The 23,567-nt window shown below is 41.7% G+C and overlaps 1 protein-coding gene, 1 long non-coding RNA gene and 1 pseudogene across 2 annotated transcripts; 2 read left to right on the forward strand and 1 right to left on the reverse strand.

Annotated features, from left to right (window-relative positions):
* Positions 1-269: 269 nt before the first annotated feature.
* Positions 270-12,650, forward strand: LOC129062580 (uncharacterized). The gene is made up of 3 exons (XR_008528298.1): positions 270-376; positions 12,277-12,403; positions 12,599-12,650. It is a non-coding gene; the product is annotated as an uncharacterized LOC129062580 (long non-coding RNA).
* LOC129062579 (60S ribosomal protein L17-like) lies at positions 9,285-9,833 on the reverse strand (annotated as a pseudogene).
* A 146-nt stretch (positions 12,651-12,796) lies between the features above and the next one.
* Positions 12,797-14,734, forward strand: LOC129062549 (zinc finger protein 709-like). The gene is made up of 2 exons (XM_054563543.1): positions 12,797-12,816; positions 13,042-14,734. Exons 1-2 carry the CDS (start codon positions 12,797-12,799, stop codon positions 14,411-14,413), a joined length of 1,392 nt encoding a protein of 463 aa, XP_054419518.1. The 3' UTR covers positions 14,414-14,734.
* Positions 14,735-23,567: the final 8,833 nt, after the last annotated feature.

Below are 23,567 nucleotides of genomic sequence, written 5' to 3' on the forward strand. Positions count from 1 at the left end.
TCCCCCAGGCCCAAAGAAACCCCAAAACCTTCTATTTAAATGCAATGAAACAGGCGAGGTTAGGTCCACTCTGTCCAGCGGAGGCTTGTTTCGCTGAGCCACGCGTCCTCCCGTCGGCTGTCACTCAGGCACAAGGGGGCGCGGCCTTGTGAACTGTCCAGTCAGAAGTGCCGCTGGGGCAGGTGGGTGGGCAACGCAACGAGAAGTCGTGGACGTCCCAAGTTTTTCCAGCGGCGCTGGGGATTGGGTGTCGCCTGTCCTTCAGGGTCCCTGGTACCTCTGCTGCAAGGTCTGTCGCACTGTAGTCGGTCTGTAATAGGCACTGCTTGTGGGAGTCGTAGGCAGGACTCAGAGGGACCCAGGACACCTAGACATGGTGAGTGCTGCTGGGGTACAGAAATGGGGACGAGAAGCTGGTTAGAACCGGTTGGAATCGGCTGTGGCGGGCTCTCCGCGGTCCCCTCTGAAGTCTGTGGACCAGAGTTCACGTTGGTCCCCTCCAGCTTGCAGTGTAGGAGCTGATCGGATAGCCGGACCCAGACGTCCTGTCCTGTCACTGCGCTTGGCGACTTCGGCCCCGCCCCGGAGTCCCTCTGGGCAGCTCCGCGCCGGCAGCCGCGCGTCTCCCCAGAATGTGCGGCGACCTCGGGGAGTGTCATCAGGGGACAATCGTGACTCCGTCTCCCGAGTTCTTGCGCGGTAGTCCTCTGGTCTGTGTGGTCCCAGTCCCTCCGTTCTCCTCAGGGGTCCCATTTTTTTTCTGAGTTTTCCAACTCTTTCTGTGCCCAGCCCATCTCTTCCTGGGACTGGCAGCAGCTAGTCCCTGAATTTCCAGATCGCTCCTCGAATTCCCAAGCCAACTTCCTCTCTGCGATTCACAATACCAATATGAACTATTTGTCCTCCGTGATGCATTTCAAACAGACCCAGTATTTTAATTGTTTATTTTTTTTTTTCCGCAGAGTTATAGATGGCTCCTTAGAGATTTATATTTGGTATGGATAGTTTATATGAGGGAAAAGACAGGAATAACCACCTGGACCCCTGTTGCTTGCAATCTTTGCACCTCTCCCCCAGGATCTTTCCTGGGCACAGAATCCTAGGGGAAGTACTTTAGGTGAAGTTCCTGTTTGGAAAATTTCTGAGTGTTTCCCTGAGCATTTCTCCTCCCTGGGTTTGTCACCTTGAAAAGATTTATTGCCTTATATGTGTCTGTTTATCATTAGGAATAAAATATATTTAATCAATAAAGCTGGAAATACTAAAAAAAAAAATAGTTCCAAACAGGCAAGAAACAGAGGTCTGAAGCAGGAGTACCTACACCTTAAGTTTGCGATTATGTTCAACTTTATGAATATGTTGGGTTCCTCCCCCACCTCAACTGTAGGGAAACAGACTGCTTATCAGTTTTGATTCCAATATTTGTGTTTCATTCTTTTGGATTCTATTATCCATGGAGTATGTGGCCCTTTGATTCTAGTTTCCATTAGCACCTGGGCTTTTAAAATATAACTTGGTTGAGAGATAGTATGTGAATAAGGTAAGATAACTGTGGAAATAAACAATTTTGGTTTCATTTAGGCAAGAGAAGCTGCAAATATCAGACGGGTGTGTTTAAGTTCTCAGGCGCTTTTTCCATTTTTTTACGGGGGGTGTGTGTGTATGTGTGTGTGTGTGTGTGTGTGTGTGTGTGTGTGTGTGTCCTTAGGTCCCTAGGGCACTTTGACATTGAAAAGGACAAACTGTTCCTTCCCTGACCAGTGTGGCTCATGGGCACCCTACTGCAAAGCGAAGGGTTTCCAGCTCAAATGCCCGGCAGGGCAGGTGCTTGGGTTGCAGTTCTGATACTAATCAATGTTTTTCTCCCTCTCTTTCCCCTCTCTAAAATAAATAAATAAAATCTTTTAAAAAGAAAGAAAAACAAAAGGACTAACTATTCCTACGGAAAATGAACTCCTATTTTAATGGATGTGAGGGAAAATTTTTGAAGTTTTATTTTTATTGATAAGGGAAAACCACCTCAAAACTTATGTATATTATATTTGAAATTTCTAGTATATTTCAGGGCTTACCTGCAGACCCCTAATGCATTATAATATGTTACTCATGCCTGAAATTATCCCCAATGTGAAATATAATAGAGAGAAAACTATCATAATGCTTTTTTGTCCTTTTAGTTAGAATGGGATTTGTAAATTTTTTTATGGTCTGCACATTTATGTCATTCAATGTTTAAAGGATTAAGTCTTGGAGTGGTTTCCTATGTAGAAAAGGTAAAATTTAGTTAATTTTATTTTTTTAATGTCTTTGCTTTTTTTTTTTTTTTTTTTTTAGGTTTAGGGACGTAAATTAGGTGGGCCATAACCTCAGGGGATCTCCAGGATATGGCAAACAGCTTATTGGTTATGCTATTAGAGTTGTCCCAGTTTTTCCCCTTTTGCTCCCTTCCGCCCAGCACCCCCCCCCACTCCCTCAGGCAATCCCACACCATTGTTCATGCCCATGAATCATGCCCATAAATTATTTGGCTACTCCATTTCCTATACTCTGCCTACATCCACTTGACTGTTCTATAACTACCTATTTCTACTTCTTAATCCCCTCCCATCTGGCAACCACCAAAAACTCTCCATATCCATGATTCTTTCTCTGTTCTTGTTTGCTTAGTTTGTTTTTTAGATTCAATTGTTGCTAGATGTTTATTGCCATTTTATTGTTCATATTTTTTATCTTCTTTTTCTTAAATAAGTCCCTTTAACCTTTCATATAATAATGGTTTGGTGATGATGAACTCCTTTAGTTTCTTCATGTCTGAGAAGCTCTTTATCTGCCCTTTGATTCTAAATGACAGCTTTGCTGGGTAGAGCAATCTTGGCTGTAGTTCCCTGCTTTCCATGACTTTGAATATGTCTTGCCAGTCCCCTTCTAGCCTGCTAAATTTCTTTTGAGAAATCAGCTGACAGTCTTACGGGAACTCCCTTGTAGCTAACTAACTGTTTTTCTCTACTGCTTTTAATATTCTCTCTTTATCTTTAACCTTTGGCATCTTAATTATGATGTGGACCACTTGGTGTGGGCTGCTTTGCATCCATCTTGTTTGGGACTCTCTGTGCTTTCTGGACTTCTATGTCTATTTCCTTCACCAAATTAGGGAAGTTTTCTTTCATTGTTTTTTCAAATAAATTTCTAATTTCTTGCTCTTTATCCTCTTCTTCTGGAACCCCTATGATGTGAATGTTGGAACACTGGAAGCTGTCCCAGAGGCTGCTACACTGTCGTCGTTTGGAGGAGTTCTATTTTCTTCTTCTTGTTCTGATTGATTTATTTTTTGCTTCCTTATGTTTCAGGTCATTGACTTGATTCTCTGCTTCATCCATTCTACTATTGTTTCCCTGTAAATTGTTCTTCATTTCTATTAGCATGCCTTTCATTTCTGACTGGATCCTTTTTATGCTGTTAAGGTCCTCACTAAGTTGCTTGAGCATCCTTATAACCAGTGCTTTGAACTCTGCATATGATATATTGTTTATCACCATTTTGTTTAGTTCTTTTTCTGGAGTTTTGATCTATTCTTTCATTTGGGCCTTGTTTGTCTCCTCATTTTGACAGCCTCTCTGTGTTTGTTTCTGTGTATTAGGTAGAGCTGCTTTGACTCCGTGTCTTGGTAGCATGGCCTATTGTAGTAGCCGTCCTGTAGGGTCCAATGGCATAGCCTTCCCTATCACCCAAGCTGAGTAGTCAAGGTGTGCCCTATGTGTGGGCTAAATACACCCTCCTCTTGTAGTTGAGCCTTGGCTGCTGTTAGCAGGTCAATGGGAGGGATTTACCAAGGTCAGTCAGCTGCAGGGGCTGCTTGTGATCACTGAGCACCAACCTCCACCCTCCATGGAGGATCAGCTGTGCAGGGGCAGGGTGGTGATGCTCCAGCATGGTCTGTAGCTGCCCACTGGGTACGCAGACTCTTGGTTTTCCAGGGTGGTGCAGGCCAAGGTCAGCCCCCATCTTTGTTTTGCCTGGGCCATCCTCCCTGAGTAATAAAGCAATCTGAGATGGCTGCTACTTGTGCTAGGCTTAGAGATTCCCAGGCAAAGGCAAGCTGTGAATCTAAACTGGCTGCTGGTAACCCCGGGCCTAGGGCCACTTAGCAAGAAGTACAGGGGCTGAGGGTTTACTGGGGCCCGCTGTTGCTTATTTGAGAGGATTTAGGAAGTTGTGAATCATGAGCCAAGACCAGCTATTCAAATGGAAAAGTCAAGGTTAACAGTTTGGGTAGGGCCATAAATTGGGTGGGACATAGCCTCAGGGGATCTCCAGGGTATGGCAAACAGTACTAGTCAGGTTGATGGAGTCTCAGGTACGGCATCTGCCTGCTAGCTTTCTGGCTCTGTTGGGGGAGGGCTCAGAAAAAGGACAATGGCCTCTGCCTGCCTTTCTGTCTGGGAGCTCCTGCCTTGATGCTGGACACTTCAGTTCCTCCCCGTATGCCGTTGGTGCCTTTCAGCTCCTACCCCGGTGATGGAGCTCAGACGGAGTGAGGCTGAGTAAGTCTGTGTGTGGGTTCTTTAAGGTGAACTGCTTGGGACTCCAGCTGTTTCTTTCACCGATTCAATCCCCAGTGGTTTTTGCAGCCAGAAGTTGTGGGGACTTATCTTCCTGGCACTGGGGAACCCTGGGCTGGGAGGCCTTTTGTGAGGCAGGGACTCCCCACTCCTGAGATCTCCCTTCTGAATTTTTATTTGCCACACGTGGATATGGCACCAGCCTTTTCCGCATCTCCGCCCCTCCTACCTGTCTAGATGGGCATGGTTTCTTTAATCCCATAGTTGTCAGACTTCCATTCCACTGGATTTCTGACAGTTCTGAGTGATGGTGGTTCTATATTATAGAATCGTAATTTCTATAATTTTGGTCGTAATTTTGATGTGATTGTGTGAGGAGGTGAGCCGTGTTTACCTATGCTGCTATCTTGACCAGAAGTCCAAAATTTAATTTAATTTAAAAGCAACAATTAAAGTAATTAGTAATCATAGAAAAATGTAGTATATATAAATTTGTCTCCTTATTTTAAATAAATAATGCATGGGAATGTTTAAAAAGTTCCTGGATAGCAAACCAACTGGAAAAGGTCACTGACCACATATCCAACCCCATTCCTGTGCTGTGACCCTCCAGCCACCCTCCGATAACTGGTTTTGATCATTCTTGCTCACCTGTTTGTCTTTATATAAACGCAATCCAGTACGAATGCACATTTTCCATACTTGTGTTTGTTCTTGTTATAAGTGATCAGGTTCCACATTTTTGCTGTTTGACTCTCGACAACTCCTGCCTCAGCCTCTTTCCCCCTGGTCCTTCTTATCTGTCAGGCTGATGAGAACTTGGAGGCTCCTGCTCTGTGAGCTGCTCCTTGCTGGGAGCCCCTCCTGTGGGCCCTGCATTGTGTTGTTGACTCCACGGGACCTGGGTTTTATATTTAGAGGACTCTGAGTTGTGAGCGGTGTATGGGAATGGAGTCCTCCTTACAGTGGTCCTGGGTCGATATCCCTACTGTGTATTTAGAGTGACGGTGTGACTGAGGCTGGATTTTTCCGCACATTAGGGGGTGACCGGGAGAGGGGGTTTATGAAGATGTTTATACCTTGTGAATGAGGCCAGCCCATCAAAAATTGTCACTCCTTAAAGAGAAAAGACAGGGACAGCAGCCAGTAGGTGGCAGATTCCAGAGGGCACACTAGGATGCCTAAGTAACTCTGCTGCACTTGCACCTGTTGCAGCAAAGATCCTGACCCTGCCCTGGCTGAATGGCTCAGTTGGTTGGAGCGTTGTCCCATACTCCAAAAAAAGGTTGTGGGTTTGATCCCTAATTGGGGCACATGTGGGAGGCAACCCGATTGATGTTTCTTTCTCCCATCAGTGTTTCTCTCACTCTCTCTCTCATACTCTTCCTGCCACCAACCCCTCCTCTCTCTTTAAAATCAATAAATATATCCTCAGGTAAGGATTTTTTTTTAATTAAAAATAAGATGCTGTCCCTCTGAGTTACAGTGGATGACACCATCATCTCAGTTTGGCACAGCAAAGAGATTAGTTCAAACCCTGCTTGAGCCCAGGGTACTTAAACTGTACAGCCACCAATCGTCACAGAAGAGGCCTCTAACCCTGTTAGCGGCCTGATTTTCTCATGCCTGATTGATTATTGGTACTGGAAAATGCCTTCCATGTTTGACCAGGTTAGGATGCTGGCCTCTTCAAGTAACCAGTATGCCGTGGGACATGGGAGAGGTACTGGTTTATGTCAGAAGGAAAACATCGACTGAGATCAGTCTCTGAAGGACAGTCAAGAAGGAACTCCGTTCTGGCCCAGCTCTAGCTGGGCATTCAGGGAACGGTCACGTCATGGAAGAGTCTTCCCTCCACCTCACCCGCAGCCCCTTGAAAGAAGCCACTGTGCTGGGGGAGATCACCCCTCTCCCTGACTCCTTGGTTCCTTGGGCTGTTCTTTGGGATTCCCTGAATGCATGGCTCTGGGGAGTGTGCAGACTTTCAGGACAGTACACACTCGTACATGAAGGGGCTCGGTGGACATTTGCTTCACCTATTCATTCATTCCTCCCACAAACCCCTAAATTCTTCAAAGCCAAAGATTTCCATTGGCTCAGTTTTGTCTATTTGAGATTGTCATATACAAAATCATGCAATGTGTGGCCTTGTCAGATTGGCTTCTTTTACTTAGCTATGTACTTTTAAGTTTCCTCCTATGTTTTCATGGCTTAATACCCTCTTTTTTTTTTATCACTGAAAAATATATCACCACATGGATTTACCTCTAATCACTTGTTTGCCTCTTGAAGGATATCTTGCTTAACTCTAATTCCTGCCAATTATGAATTAAGTGCCTGCAAATAAATATTCATGTACAGGTTTTTGTATGAATATTAGGTTTCAATTCATTTAGTTCTATACCAAGAAATATGATTGCTGGATCTTTACATAGTAAGAACACATTTAGTATTGAAAGTTCCCGTCCCCAGTCTAGGCGTGCCCAATTCCATTCCCACCAGCAATGATTCGAATTACCTGCCGCTTCATATTTCCACCAATATTTAATGTTCTGAGTGTTTTGAATCTCAGCCATATAATAGATGTATAGTGATACCTCATTGTTCTTCTACTTGCATGTAGAATTTCTCATATATTATGCTGTAGGAGTCTATTACTTTTGCATTTTACATTTATATCTGTGTGTTCTTTTAAGATTTTATTTATTTATTTTTAGAGAGGGGGAGGAAGGGAGAGAGAGGGACAGAAACATCAGTGTGAGAGAGATACATCTATCCATTGCCTCTCCCAAGCACCCCGACTGGGCACATGGCCTGCAACCCAGTCATGTGCCTTGATTGGAAATCGAACCAGCAACCTTTCACTTTGCTGGATGATGCCCAACCAAGCCACACCAGTCAGGGCTATGGTGTGTTTTCAGTTAATTTTTGTGAAAGGTGTAAAGTCTGTGTCTCCATTTGTTTCTGTGATTGTATGTGTGTTTGTATGTGGATATTCATTATTTCCAGCACAATTTGTTTAAAATACTTCATTTTTCTGTGAATTGCCCTTCTTCCTTTGTCAAAGACCAGTTGAGTATATTTGTGTGGGTCTATAGGAAAGCAGTTGACTTGTGTATCCTTACTATACTCTAATTAACTCAAGGAGTTATTTTTGTTGTTGTGGGTTCTCTCTGGTGTTTCACATAGACGGTCATGTTATAAGGGACAAATGTGATGAATTTAGCTACAGGTCTTGAGCACATTCTTTCTCAAGAAGTGGAAGTTCCCCTCTATTGCTAGCTTGTTATCAAAAGCAAATGTTCGATTTTATGAAATACTTTTTTATTTTTCACTTCCTCCTCCTTTACTCTCTAATATTGGTAATTTCTGTCTTCCCTGTTTTCTTAGTTATCTTGCCTAGATGTTTATTAATGTTAGTCATCTTGTCAAAGAAGCAGCTTTTAAATTTTTTTCTTCCATTGATTTTCCACAATCATATTGATTTTTCTAATTTTTATTACTTATTTTATTCTGCTTACTTTGGGTTTAATTTGCTTTTTTTTATTATTTCCTAAAGTAGATGCTTACATTAATGATTATAGATCTTTCTTTTTTCTAGTATATTTCTTTAATGGCCTAAATTTCCCTGTAGGCTCCATTTTTCCTGGTTCTGACAAAGTTTGATTATGATATATTTTTATTTTTTGAGTTCAAAAAATTTTGTTTTTCCAGAGATTTTTTTTTTTTCCTTTCGTCCTGTACGTTATTTAGAAATGTGTTGTTGAATCTCCACATATTTGGGGCATTTCCAATTATCTTTGTTACAGATTTCTAGATTAACTCCTGTGTAGTGTGAGAGCATATTTTGTATGATTTCTATTCTTTCAGATTTGTTAAGGTGCGTTTTATGTCCCAAGGTCTGTTCCATCTTGGTGAATGGTCCATGTGAACTTGAGAGTGTGTATTCTGCTGTTGTTGCCTGAAGTATTCCTCAGATCACAATTAAGCTCAGTTGTTTCATAGTGCTGCCCAGTGCTCTGTCCTTCCTGATTTTCTGCTGCTGGAATTTTTTAATTCATGACAAGGGGTTGTGGAGGTGTTTAGTCGCAGCAGTGGATTCATCTGCTTCTCCCGCATCCTGTCAGCTCTTGCCTATGTAGTTTGATGCGTGTCGTTATGCACATGCACCTACAGGACGGCTGGGTCCTCTTAGAGGTGGCCCCCTTTGTCGTCATGTAATGTCCTTCTTGGTTTCCTTGGCTTGAAATCTTTATTGTCTGTAATTCATATATCTGTCCTTTGATTTCTGTTGGTATGGTCTACTTTTCTTCATCCCTTTACCTTTTATCTAGCCATGTCCTCACATTGAAAGTGTGTTTTTTATAGGCAACATGTAAGCGTGGTTTTTAAAAAATAATTTGATATTACTGTATTGTTCAATTGTATTGAGACCACTGATGATTAAAATGGTTATTGATGCAACTGGATTAATATTTACCAAACCTTTAATCGTTTTCTATTTGTTGCCCTTGTTCTTGGGGTTTTTTTGTCTTCAACCTTTTTTTCTGCCTTTTTTGGCTTTAATTGAGGATTTTACTAATCGTTTTTTCTCCTCTCTCAGCAAATCAGTCATATGTTTTTAAAAAACATTCTTATTGGTTGTCCTTGAGTTTTTTGTTTGTTTTTTTTTTGTGGGGTTTTTTGGGGGGTTTTTTTTTTGCTAGTATTTATTTTATGCTGAGTTTACTCCCGGGCCCTTTGTTTCTTCACTTTCTTCCGGGATATCTTTTACTTCTGTGCAACTTCCTATTCTAGTTTAGGAACAATCTATTCTTTTTCAGTGAGGATCTTCTCAATGTGGAAGGGAGAGCTCATGTATGGGTTGATCCGCCCATGAGCTCTGTAAGTTCTACGTTGCATCTTGGGAGCTTTGTTCACCTGGATGTGCTCAATGACCAGAGAATCTACATCTAAACCCTTACGTTCGGCATTACTCTCTGCATTTTTAAGCATGTGCCACAAAAATTCAGCACTCTTTTTGGGCCACCAACCCTGGGTCCAGCCCCACTGTTTGGCCTGGGCACACCTACCAACTCCACCATTATATCAACATAAGGGGACACATTGCTTCTTTAAAGTGACATCTTTCAGATACTTGGTGGCTTTTCGAATATGCATACCCTTGATGTCCTGGGCCGTTTCACGGGTGTTCTTGAAGTGAACACGAAGATTTGAACCTCTTGATTTGCATGATTTTGTGGGGTTTTCCGGGACAAGTGATTAGCGAACCATCTTCAGAGGTCACCTCTGGTCGCTTTTCTCCTTGAGTTTTGAGTATACATTTACGACTAACCCACATCCTCTGTACCATTTTGCTGTTGCTGCAAGCACCTCATACCTCACAATTCCCAGTTCCCCCATCACGGTCCCTTGTCACATTATTATCATTTATTTCCATTACTCATAAGTTTATAATACCAAATACAGTATTGCTAATATTTTAAGAAATACAAAAGAACAAGAGCAACAAATAGAAATACAAAAAGACAAATTTATGTCTTTTCTAATCCTCTTTTATCATTTATATTCTTTGTGATGAATTTTTGAATGTTTCTTTTGAAGTAGGTATACTAGTGACTGATTCCTTCAATTTTTGCCTCAGAAGTCCTTATTTCTTCTCTATTTTTGAAAGATTATTGTCCTCGATACAAAATTCTGCAGTGTTTTTTAAATTTCAAAACATTCAGTCTTTTACTCCACTCTGTTCTTGCTTGCATGGTTTCTGAAAAGCAGTTGACTTTCGTTCAAATCTTGTTTCTTTATACCTAAGATCTGTTTTCTCCTCTGGCTTCTTTCAGTATATTTCCTTTGCCTTTGATGTTTGTCTAACTTGAATAGGATATGCTTGGGCGTACATTTTTAGTGTTTTAGTTGAAAGAAGCCACTGTGCTGGAGGAGATCACCCTTCTCCCTGACTCCTTGGCTCCCTGGGCTGTTCTTTGGGATTCACTGAACGCATAGCTCTGGGGAGTGCGCAGACTTTCAGCAGGACCGTACACACTCGTACGTGAGCCTTCTGGATCTACAGTGTGTCACCTATCATTAATTTTAGGAATTTTCAGTCATTATTACTCCACTTACCTCTTGTTTCTTTCTGTCTTTCTTTGTTTCAGGTATTCTCATTGTGTGTATTTCAATCCTCATGTTAAGGAAGGTTGCTTTAGGCTTCATGGATATTGTGTTCTGTCTTTTTTGTTCTTTATTGTCTTTGCAGTAAACTCTGGCGAATTAGAATTTTTTGAGTACGGCCCTCATTAAGAACAGAATATTTGTTAATAATACTTACCTTGGGAAGTTGTCTCATGGCTGGGTCCTGGCATGTAACTAACATTATTATTGTTGCTTTGTTATTACCAATTATCAGTGTATCACTACAAATTATAAAATAAAAATTCCATACATTTGCATTTCTTTTCAAATTTTCAAAAAAAAAAAAAGAACAGAATATTTGGGACATATTTCAAAATCTCTCTTTTAATTTTGGACATACCACTTCCGCATGACCTAAAGGCTCTGGTGGATCTAAGAAGAGTAGTCTATTTCGAGCTTTCTTTCTTTTCTTTTCTTTTTTTTTTTTTTTAAATGAGATCAAGTATGATAACTCCTAAGCTCCTTAAGTGTCAGACCAGAAGGTGGCAGAGCAGCCTCTAGAGTGACTTGTTGAAAAATGTTTTTCTCCTGAAATTGGAGGATGGAAATTTTGTGGGGATTTTTTTTTTTTAGAGGAAAGCCCTCTTCCTTTATGTGTTGTATAATCATAGGCAAATTCATCATCAAATTATGTGGACTTAAATGAACTCCCATACAATCTATAGCTCTTAACCTCTTCCTCAAGGGCAGCCAGTCCTAGGGTACCCTGTTAGAGTCTGATTAGATAGAGCTCTCCTGGCCTACCCTCTCACTGTGTGTTCTAAAATTTGGCTGGAAGCAGCCCTCAACACATGAGTACAGGGATTTTGTGGTCTAACTTTTTACACCTTCCTTGTGTCTGAGCCCTAATTTTCAAATAACCTTCTAGCCCCCTTAAATTGGACAGAGAGGGAAAGGAAGAGCTGAGTCTCTGATAAATAGTACACAAGATACAAGCAGTGTTCTGCACAAGCATATTGATGCTGAGCCAGTTGCATCTGATTACTGGTAAAGGCCTGGACTTGAGGACAGTATGGTCAACTAGCTTTGTTGAAAGTGATTTTCACAGGCCCTCTGGACTCGCATGTTTGGTGATAGGAATAGAAGGAAAGGCTTCCAATTTTTCACTGTTTTATTTATTGAAACCTCATTCAGATTTAAGCTTCTACCTCATGGAATGCTGAAAATGGTGGGTAATAAAGAAGAAGATGAAAATTTTTCTCATGAGGATTTGATGGTCTGAAGATCATCCCATTTGTTTCATTTGAATAGCATTTATCATTTCCAGACATTCTCTGAACCCCGGGATGGGGGTAGGGGAGTGGATGTAATGTGATCATATTAACAATGTGTATTATTTCCATGTGTTCATAATGCTGTTAAATTTATGAGAAAGTAAGTGTGGACAGAGAATAAGTTTGTGATGATCAGAGAGTAAATGTTTGGAGACGAGAGAATTACATGACACCTTCCTATAAATGGGGTCTAGGTGTCTGGTGCTGTCCGTCCACATATTGTACTGTGCACATATTTGGACTGTTTTTAGGACTCGGTGGCCTTTGAAGATGTGGCTGTGAGCTTTAGTCCGGAGGAGTGGGCCTTACTGCATCCTGCACAGAAGCAGCTCTACAGAGATGTGATGCAGGAAACCTTCAGGAACCTGGCCTCCTTAGGTGAGCATGATGACATTCCTTCATTTGTCAATTAAAGAAACAAGTGTTCCTTTGACACACCCATGATGTGTAATGTGGAAAGGGAAGACGTTGGTTAATAACTTGGCATGGTCACAGCTTCTCATGGATCTAGAAACTAATTATTTTTCTATAATATGAATTCTTTGGACTCATTGTTCTGGGTCTGCATTTTAGGAATAAGATGGGAAGAACATGACATTGAAAATTGCTACAAAAACCAGGGGAGAAAACTAAGGTGAGTTGCACAATAGAAAGCAGTGTCTCATGTGGCAATCCTAGTATGCTACGAAATTTTTAAAAGAAGCAAACAAAATTAATAAACCCTGCTTTGAACATCTTCTTAGAAAATTTTTACCAAAAGTACTTTCTGAAATGTACCGTGCATGTTCAACGTTCACAAAATAGTTCACTTGGAAACTATTAATAAACACTATATTTGACTATCACGGTTTGATAATAACAAGGGAGAAGTCTTCTTAGAAACATTCAACACATTTAATTTCACACAATTCAGACAAGACAGAATACTTACAATTTTCTTATAAATCATAAGAAATATAATAAATATAAAACCATTAATAAAGAATCACTAATACTGTGCTCTTCATTGTTTACAGAAGTCAAGTGGTAGAAAAAGTCTGTGAAAGTAAAGAGGTCAGTCAGTGTGGAGAAAACTTCAGCCATATTTCAAATCTCAGTCTGAACAAGAAAACCACTGGAGTGAAACCACGTGAATGCCGTGTGTGTGGAAAAGTCTTCATTCATCATTCATCCCTTAATAGGCATATCCGATGTCATCCTGGACATGAATTTCAGAAATATGGAGAGAAGACTTTTAAGTGTAAAGAATGTGGTAATGCCTTCAGTTATGTCCAGTATTTTGAAAAACATGAAAGAAATCAGAATGGGGAGAAAACATATAAACATAAGAGATGTGGGAAAGCCTTTAGTTGTTCATGTTCACTTCGGTTACATAAAATAACTCTGACTGGAGAGAAACCCTATGAGTGTAAACAACGTGGTAAATCCTACACACCTTACAGTTTCTTACAGAGACACAACAGTATTCATACAGGAGAGAAACCCTATGCATGTAAAATATGTGCCAAAACCTTCCATGGTTTTAGTCATGTTCAAGCACATGAAAGAACTCACACTGCAGAGAAACCCTATGAGTGTAAACAATGTGGTAAAGCCCACAGAGACACCAGTTCCTTAAAAATACATGAAAGAATTCACACTGGAGAGAAACCCTATGAATGTAAACAATGCGGTAAAGCCTACAGAGATCCCAGCTCCTTAAAAACCCATGAAAGAATTCACACTGGAGAGAAACCCTATGAATGTAAAATATGTAGCAAAGCATTCACTTATCCCAGTTCTCTTCAAAAACATAAAAGAACACATACTGGGGAGAAACCATACACATGTAAAATTTGTGGTAAAGCCTTCAGTTCTTCCAGTCAAGTTCAAGTACATGGAAGAACTCACACTGGAGAGAAACCCTATGAATGTAAACAATGTGGTAAAGCCTTCAGTTATTCCAGTTATGTTCAAATACACGAAAGAACTCACACTGGAGAAAAACCCTATGAATGTAAAATATGTAGCAAAGCATTCACTTACCCCACTTCTCTTCAAAAACATAAAAGAACACATACTGGAGAGAAACCCTATGAATGTAAACAATGTAATAAATTTTTCAAATTTTACAGTTCCTTACACATACACAAAAAAACTCACACAGGAGAGAAACCCTGTGAATGTCAGCAATGCGGGAAAGCCTTCAGAGATCACAGTTATCTTCAAAAACATGAAAGAACTCACACTGGAGAGAAACCCTATGGGTGTAAACAGTGCGGGAAAGCCTTCAGAGATCACAGTTCTCTTCAAAAACATGGAAGAACACATACTAGAGAGAAACCCTATGACTGTAAGGAACATGGTGAAGCTTTCAGTTTTCATAAGGATTTCCAAATACATAAATGAACTCACGCTGCAGATACACTATGAATGTTGAACACATGGTAGAGTGTTCACATATCCCAGTGACTTCGAAATACATGAAGAACTCACACTGCAGAGAATCCCCATGATTTAGCCATGAAGGTAAAGTCTATGGAGGTCACCGTTCCTTAAAAGCGTAGAGGAATTCATGTGGAGAAAAACCCTAGAAATGTAAGGAGCCTGGAAAAGCCTGCGGTTATAACTACCTTTCAGAGAGGACTCAGGCTAGAGAAAAACCCTGTGACTATAAGTGATTTGGAAGAGCCTTCAGATACTAACAAATTTGCATACCCATGAAAGAAATCAACCTGGAGAGGAATCATATGCAGAAAAAAAATGTAGTGCCCTGGCTGGTGGCTCAGTGGGTTGAGTGCCAGCCTGCGAACCAAAGGGTTGCCAGTTTGACTCCCAGTCAGGGCACAGGCCTGGGTTGCGGGCCAGGTCCCTGGTAGGGGGCGTGTGAGCAGCAACCACACATTGATGTTTCTCTCCCTCTCCTTTCCTTCCCCTCTCTCTAAATATAAATAAAATCTTTTTTAAAAATGTAGTAAAGCATTCAGTTGTCTTAGTTTTCTTTGAAAACATGAAAGAAATCTCACTGGAGAGAAACCCTTAGAATGTAAAAAAAAGTGGTGAAGGCTATAGAGATCATTCGAAAGAACTCAATCAGAAAAATCCCATGAATATAATAGAGAAAAGCCTTCATTTATCACAGCTTTTAGAAGACATATAACAAGGCACACTGGAGAAAAACCATATAACAGTGTAGGATGTGGGAAAGGCTTCAGTTATTCCAGTTGCCATCAAAAGTATAAAAGGACTCACTGGATAAAATCCTTTGAACGTAAACATAATGGGAAACACGAATTGATCCACATTCTTACATATAAAAACTCCCAAGAAAACAAATAGAAATGTAAGTAACATGAGAAAGCTTGGTAGAAATTAATCTCTGTATAAGGTGCCAGAAAAATTTCAACTTGTTAGACTTGCAAATACATCGTGTTTTACTAAGCATTTTTTAAAGTACACCATTGGAGTGTGGATTTCTATTAAGTACTTTCAGAAATCAATATTCAATTGTGATAATTCTGAGAGCTTTCTTTCAACAATAGCACATAAGGTTAATGGGTAATGGTTTTTCTTTAAAACATTTAATATTTTCTCAGCATTTTGAAGTCAGATTCATGGGTGAATTGAAGTGTATTTTTTTAATTATATTTTATTGTTTATGCTATTGAAATGTATTTCTTATATACAGGTAGGTTAATTGTTTTTCAAATGGTTTATTTTGTGTTAGAGTGTCAGTATGTTTTCAATTATGTTTGATTGTATAATTAGAAGTACATGTATTTTTCTGTTAAATGAACGCCTGTTGATATTTCATAAAAAGTTTATTAACTGTTTTCTCAGCTGTTTATGCTATCATATATTGTGTTTTTCATTTCCTGAGAAAGTATATTAAATTAAATGCCCCATTATAATTCCGGATTTTCAAGTAAATTTTGCAAATGTCTTCATATAATAGCGACTAGGTGTTTTGCCACCAAAAAGGATTCATTCGGGAAAAAGAAAGGGTTGCAACCCAATGCGTACAGACAGGGCAAGCCACATGCACACTCTGGTCTGTGTGCCAAGGCGGAGGAACGTTTATGTACGGTAAAAGCAAGTTACGGGACGGGGATGTCAGAAACATGGCACTGTGGGTTCTTGCGACGACATACAGTGCGAGAACTTCCATAAACCCCAATTCCTGCCATAGACCCCACTGACTATGTTATCTTAAAGTTTCAGTTAGCCTTCCTTTATTATAATAATTATATTTTATGGGTCAATTTTATCTTGTGCGTTCAAGTTCAGGTAATTTTTCCTCAGGAATATTTGGTTTCTTCTTTAATAGTTAAAATTTTTGTCTTGATGGTACCAAGCAAGGGATCACTTCTTTACCCAACACACAAAGAAGCCAATACTAGGGCACTGGCTCTTGAGAATAGAAAAGGTTTTTTGTCCTGGCCAGGTGCCCCTCTAGATTGCAGCCTGGTCCAATGCACCAAAAGGTTGCAGATTTGATCCCTAGCCATGGCACCTATGGGAGGCAACCCATCAATGTTTCTCTCTCAGATGTATGTCTGTCTCCCATTCTCTTCCTCTCTCTAAAATGAAAAAACATTCTTGAGTGAGGATTTTAATTAATTCCAAGCCAACTGTCCCACGGGGGCAGGCCCCGCCCACCCACAGAGGTTGGTTGTGCACAGCCAACTGACCTCCTCCTTCCCGGTTGTCACTCAGGAGAACAGGGGGAGGGTTCTTGTGAACTAGCCAATCAGGAGGGCAGCAGCAGGGCACGCTCCTGAAACCGCGTGGACGCTCCTGGCGCCCGCGCTGGTGCTCTTGTCTCACCTGCGGTTAACGGTTGAGGTGTGCCTGCGGCGTTAACTGTCCGCCCTGACTTCCTCGGGCTGCGGGACTGAAGAAACGACGCTAGGGGGACCCCATAAGCCGGGAAGTGGTGAGTTTGGAAGCCGCGTTTCCCGGGACGCAGACAAGGGGCTGGTGAAACCGGCTGTGGCGAGACCTGACTTCCCCGCGGTCGAGTCCAGAGTCTGCGGACCCGAGTTCCCCCAGGGCTCCGCTGGGATCTGAGTCTCCCCCGGCACGAAGCGTAGGGGCTGGGCCGGCAGCCGGACTCCGGCGCCCTGTCACGTCTCCGCGCGCAGCGACTTGGACTCCGAGGACTTTCTTGGCAGCTCTGCGCCCCCAGACCCGCGTCTCCCGAAATGGTGCGGTGACTAGGAGAAGGTCACCGGGGGAAAGCGTGGCTCGGTCTGCAGGGATTGTGAGTGGGAGGAACTGTAGTCTGTAGGGTTCCCAGGCCATCCTTTCACCTCATGGGAACCCGGTTTCTCCTCAGTTTTGCAGATGTTCGGAGAACAGGGTCTCAAATCCGCGACCCTGTTCCCCCACCACCGACGCACCCACCCATCGTGTTTCTTCCTGGGAGGAGCAATACGCATTTCTGAATTTCCAGGTCCTTCCTCGAGTTCCTGAATGCCAGTTTGGCATATCCGATTTACAGCATCAACTATTTATCATTTATCTACAGAGCCTTGAAAGGCTCTTTTTAAAGATTTTATTTTTCTCTGAATATTTCACATGAGGGGAAAGTCGAGAATAACCACGTGGAATACATTGTATGAAATCCCTCTTCCTCTCCCGCCAGAACTTGCCCTGGGCACAGCCATCCTATAGGAAGTCCTCTGAGTGGGGAGGTTCGTCTTTAGAATCTTTCCTGAGTGTTTCGTCCTGTGAGCAGGGCCCCTCCCTGCTTTTGACACTTGAAAAAGACTTAACCGACTTCTGTATGTTTTTTCAATAGGGGTAAAGTATATTTAATCAGTAGAGCTTGAAAAACAACATAAAATAGTTCCAAACAGGCAAGAAAGATGAATTTCAAGAAAAAAGTAAGCATTTCAGTATTTCCATTTATAGTAAGTTTCTGAGATTTTTTTCTTTTTCACTTTGTGTCTTTTCAAATAAAATCCAGGTTTAGACTTGTAGAGCAGGAGTGTTCAAGTGTGAGGAATTCTTTACAAACCAATTACTTTTCCTCTAAATAGAAATAACTGACATCATTTTCTGAAAAAAAATACATATTAGGGATTTTCTAATTGAACTGGTAAAAGACCGTTTTTCTTCCTTTCTTTTCTTGTAGATGCTAGGGTTATGTGATTGTGGTGGAGTGTTCAAACACTGGATTTTTTTGTCATTTAAAATACGGAAGTGTTCCAAAGCAATTCCAGTAGTGTATAGAGAAGTGTGTATCTAAGGCCCCCTGAGCCTGCACAGCGAAGTACTTGAAGGCCCAGTTATTCTTCCTGGGAAGCACCCCCATCCGCGCCCCCCCCCCCCCCGCAGGTGTCCTACCTGCTCACTCACCCCCAGGGAAGGAGCCTCTTTACACTGAGAGAAGCCACAGCCCTGGGAAGCTGGGGTGCACCTGCACGTGGGGGAGAGGGGGTGATGCCCCTCCTGAGGTTTTAGTTGTGCCTTCCCTGGGCCTGTTTCTAGACAGGAGTTTTGCATCCACAGTGTGGGTGCGCTCAGAGTGTAATCCGTGCACGCGGAGAAAGCCTGTGAAAGTCAGGAGCCTGTGTCCTGGGTTAGGGCCTGTGAATTCGCAGTCCATTTGGGTCAGAACCTGACACTGCATCCAGCCGGGCGTTTCCTGGCTGTGAGATGAGGGAGCGTGTCCAATATTCCCCGGGGAGGGGAGGGTGTTGGAGCTCCCAGAGTTCACTCCTGAGGCTGCTCAGGGGTCCCTCCCCCTTTGTCCCCAGGGACTGTCCCACTGCAGGGGTCCTGTCTCAACCTGGAGGGTCTAGAATGTGGAACCTTCTGAAAGGGGCTTTCCTTCTGTCCTGTGGGAAGCGGGCTGCTCATCTGAGCTGATTCCAATACTTCTTTCTTTCCTTTGCATCTTTTATCCACTGAATAGTGGGGCCCTTTGTCTCTAGTTTCTCTGAGTACTTTGTAACTTTATTCCCCGTGTGTGAAATAACATTTCTAGTTTCTTGGGCTTAAAAATGTAAGTTGATTGAGAGACAATGATAGTATTGAGTCAAAGTAATTGTGGAACTAAATAGAATTTTTGTTCTTTTTGGGCAAGAAAAGCTCAACATGTGAGATGAATGCATTTAAACTCTCAGGTCAATCTTTGATTTTTACATCAGTGTTTGTATGTGCATGAACAATGTGCAAGAACATTGAAATTTAAAAGGCTAAAAACAATTGAATTTCTATTTTAAGTGATGTGAGGTAAACTTCACTTTTAAAAAATCAGCCCTGGCTGGTGCGGCTCAGTGGGCTGAGTGCTGGCCTATGAACCAAAGGGTCACCAGTTCAATTCCCAGTCAGAGCACATGCCTGGATTGCAGGCCAGGTCTCCAGTTAGGGACACACGAGAGGCAACCACATGTTGACGTTTCTCTCCCTCTCTTTATCCCTTCCCCTCTTTCTAAAAATCAATGTATAAAATCTAAAAAATTTCTTTAAAAAGCAAACTAAATTTATTTTTAAAAAATCAAAGTTTATTTGGAGGTCCCTCCAGCCACCCCCAATACACCGCTTTGATCGTTTCTTGACCTCCTATTAGTATTTCTCTTTGAAAATCTTACTACATTTAAGGAACCAAACCCAAATGCCTATTACATCATAATATAATACTTATTCCTGAAAATACCTCCAAGTGAGATATAAAGGAAGGATAAACTGGGATGCAACTTGTCCTTTTAGTTACCAAGAGATTTGAAAATTTCATTTTGTATGGTTATACTTTTGTAACCCTTAGTGTTTGAAGGAATTAAATCTTAGAATGAGTTCCTATGTGCAAAAGTTAAAATTAAAGACTAGTAAATACTAAAACATGGTTATATAAATTTCTCTGCTTATTTTAAATAAATCTGTAAGGTAGAAAAAGTCTAACTTAAAAAAACTCACTGCCCACAAATCCTGGTCCCCCCAGCTACCTCCAAATACCTGGTTTTGTTCATTTCTTAAGCTCCTATTAGTATTTCTTTTTTAAATTTTTTGTTATTTATTGATTTGAGAGAGAGAACGTGCAAAACATCAATTTCTTGTTCCACTAATTCACACATTCATTGGTTAATTCTTATATGTGCCCTTACCGGGGATCAAACCCACAATCTTGGTGTATCAGGACCATGGTCTAACCTGGCCAGGGCTAGTATTTCTTTCTATAAAAACAAACCATTGCAAATGCATATATTTTTTAACCATGTTTTTCCTTGTAACAAGCAGTCAGACTCCCATTTTTTAGTGTTTGCTGACAGCTTAGGCCTGCTTAGGCCTCCTTGTTCCTTTCTCTGTGTCCACACCTGGACAGGCTGAGGAGAATCGGTCTGGGGCTCCCTCCTCCAGCACTGGCTACAGATTCCAACCACACAAGCCCGTCTGTGAGCAGAACTCTTGCCCTGGCCCCGCCCCTGACCAGGACTTTGCTTGACCGAACTGCGTCAGGGTCCTGCTCCCAGGCCTAGCTTTGCACTTGTAAAATCCAGTTGGAGCGGGAACCCTATGAATGAGGTGAACCGGAATTCCTACCCTCCTATCTGACCTCCCTGCATGTCTGATAAGGTTCCTCCTCCTCCATTAGGTAGTAGGTATCTGGTCACCCTGGCCTGTGTGCGGTAAAAATCCTGTTTGGTCAGTTTAGCCAGAACACACTCACCTCTGATTCTTTTTTTAGTACTTTTCCATCCACTGAATCCCCCCCCACCCCCGTTCTCTGGCCATGAATTCCCATTTGCCCATGCTGTTCTCAGAGTGGAGCCCAATCTCATTTCTCACCTGTGAAATCCCATCACAATGGCCTGTATACATGTCACAATGGTTCTGAATTAACCCTGTCTTACCGTCTTTGACATGTATCATTTGAGTATTTTTTCTGTAACACCCCCAGCTACAGTAAAATCCCAGACCAGGCCCCTTTCCTTGCTCCCTCAAGCCATTTCAGGGCTGCTTGAGAGGCCCACCCAGCCCTCCCCCATCACCTCAGTTATGAAAGTCTTAGGCCTTTTCCTACCCTGTCTGTGTGTGGGGGCCACCTTGCAGGGGACCCTCACAATTGGCACTGTGAGCACATGTCCCTGTATGACACCCTCATTGTTGGTCCTTTGCTCAGACTTGCTCACCTGCTCTGCTCCTGCTCCCCAGGCCTGCCCCCGTTGGCAGCTGCACTGCAGCTGCTGGGGGCTGGGGAGCTGGCGCTGGGAGCTGTGCTGCCCCCAGAGGCATTGCTGCGCCTGCCTCGCCTCAGTTCTAGGCCAGAACTGGCCGGTTTGAGAATACTAGGCATAGCAGGGATTTTTGCATCTATGTTCATCAGAGATGTTGGCCTGTAATTTTCTTTTCTTGTGTCTTTATGTGGCTTTGGGCATCAGGGCAATGCTGGCCTGGTAAAACAGGTTTGGAAATGTTTCCTTCTCTCTGAGTTGTTGGAAAAGTTTGAGAAGGACTGGTATTAATTCTTATTTATTTGGTAGAATTCACCAGGAAAGCCACCTGGTTCTGGGCTTTTCTTTGTTGGGAGGTTTTTAATTACTGATTCAATCTCTTTACTCATTATTGGGCTGTTCATATTTTATATTTTTATTAATCAGTCTTATTAGGTAGTATGTTCATTTTTTAAAAAGAAATTTACCCAGTACTACTACGTTATCACATTTCTTGGCAAAGAATTTTTCATAGTATTGTCCTATGATCTTTTCTATTTCTGTGATATCAGTTATAGTTTCTCTTTTTTATTTCTGATTTTATTAATTTGAATATTTTCTCTCCCCCTTTTTTTAGCCTAGCTAAATGTTTGTCAATTGGGTTTGTATTTTCAAACAACCAACTCTTATTTTGTTTCTTTGATCAATTAGTTTTATACTTTCATATTTTGTTAATGTCACTAATTAGCAATCTTTCATTTCAGTTTAAGTCTCTGTAGCATTTCTTGTAAGGCAGATGTAGTGATGAGGAACTTCCTCGGCTTTTGTTTCCAAAAGGCTTCCTCTTCCTTCATTTCTGAAGGGCAGCTTGTTGAGTGAAGCCTTCTTGCTTAGTAGTTTCATTATTTCAGTACTACGCATATCATGCCACTCTGTCGTGTCCTCAAGGTTACTGCTGAGAAATATTGATAGGCTAATTGAGGTTCTCTTGTCAGTGACCAATCATTTATTCCTGCTACTTTCAAAATTTTCTTTTTGATTTTTGATACTTTAATTAAAATGTTCTTTATGAAGTCTTTTTTTGGTTCAGCTCTAACCAAGTACAGGTCCAGCGGCCTGCCATTCGGAAAGCCAATACTTGAGAGAGAGGCATGATGTAAAAGGAAAATGGTTTATTCAGGTGCCGGCCACCTAGAAGATGGGAGACTCTTGTCTCAGAGTCCATCTGCCTGGGATGATGGGGGACTCTTATTTCAAAGCCCATCTCCCGTAAAATGGGAGGCTCATGTCTCAAATCCCCATCTCCACATCTCAGTGCAGGCAGAGGTTTTTGTAAGGATGGAGAGGGGAATGGAACAAAAAGATCAAGGGAGGGGGTTGAAAAGTTCTCTGTGCAGACAAGCACAGACCATTCCGGTAAGGCAAGTGATGGTCTGGTGTGCTTCATCCGGGTTCAGCCATCCTGGCTCCATGGTTGAAGGTCAGCGATTCCCCCCAAGCTGTGATGCCTGGAGGTCGGGGTTTGAATCTTTTGAAGTTAGTTCCTAGGATTCTTTGCAAACATGCTTTTTATCTACAAGCTACATATTAGAGTCAGCACTTAGAGAAAAAATGTCAAAAGAATGTTGGGGTGGGTTACAATTCACCACTGTTAAAATTTCTTACTGTTACAAAACCTGTTTCAGGATCTCTGAGCTTCATGTAGCTAGATGTCCATATCTCTCCCAAGATTTGGGAAGTTTCTAGCCATTATTTCATTAAATGAGTTTTCTATCCTTCTGCCTTCTCCTCTAGAAGTTCCATAATGTCTGGAAAAAGTCCAGCCATTGTTAATAATAACGAGGACATTTATACACCTGACACCAATTTACTAGTCTCTGTCCAAATGTAATGAATGGAATTAAATGTAAGTCATGTTAAGATGGCTTTATCATTTTTATACATTCTGTGTTTTCACTTTTTTTGACTTTTTAATTGAAGTTTATGTGTCTTAATTCTGCCCAGTTACTGACCAAATCATACAGAGATGTTTATATTTGTTAAGTTTACTTATGCAAGCCACTTAAGTTTCAGTTGCCTTATTCTGTTGCATCGTCCTTATCAAGCCTAACTAAGCTTTGTCATGTTGGAATTCTAATACTGACTCTGTGATGTAAAAATGTATGATGTGACTCAGCCTCCCTACAGCCCAGATTTGGTGCTCTGTGACTTCTGATTTTTCCCAAAACTAAAATCACCTTTGAAAGGGAAGGGATTTCAGACCATCAGTGAGATGCAGGAAAATACGATGGGACAGCTGATGACAATTTCAACAAAGGATTTTACAGAGTGTTTTGAGCAGTGGAAGAGACGCTAGAACTGTGTGAGGTCCCAAGGTGCCTACTTGGAAGGTGACTGAGGTGTCA

The sequence above is a fragment of the Pteronotus mesoamericanus genome, unplaced genomic scaffold (genome assembly GCF_021234165.1).
Source record: "Pteronotus mesoamericanus isolate MK-2021 breed Mesoamerican mustached bat unplaced genomic scaffold, CSHL_Meso_final scaffold_827, whole genome shotgun sequence".
Taxonomy (NCBI): domain Eukaryota; kingdom Metazoa; phylum Chordata; class Mammalia; order Chiroptera; family Mormoopidae; genus Pteronotus; species Pteronotus mesoamericanus.

Bases quoted from the DNA above. Each gene is read 5' to 3' on its own strand.
- LOC129062549 (XM_054563543.1), top strand. From the start codon at position 12,797: ATGTACCGTGCATGTTCAAC. The intron at 12,817-13,041 runs GTTCACAAAATA...CATTGTTTACAG, and splicing joins ATGTACCGTGCATGTTCAAC to AAGTCAAGTGGTAGAAAAAG.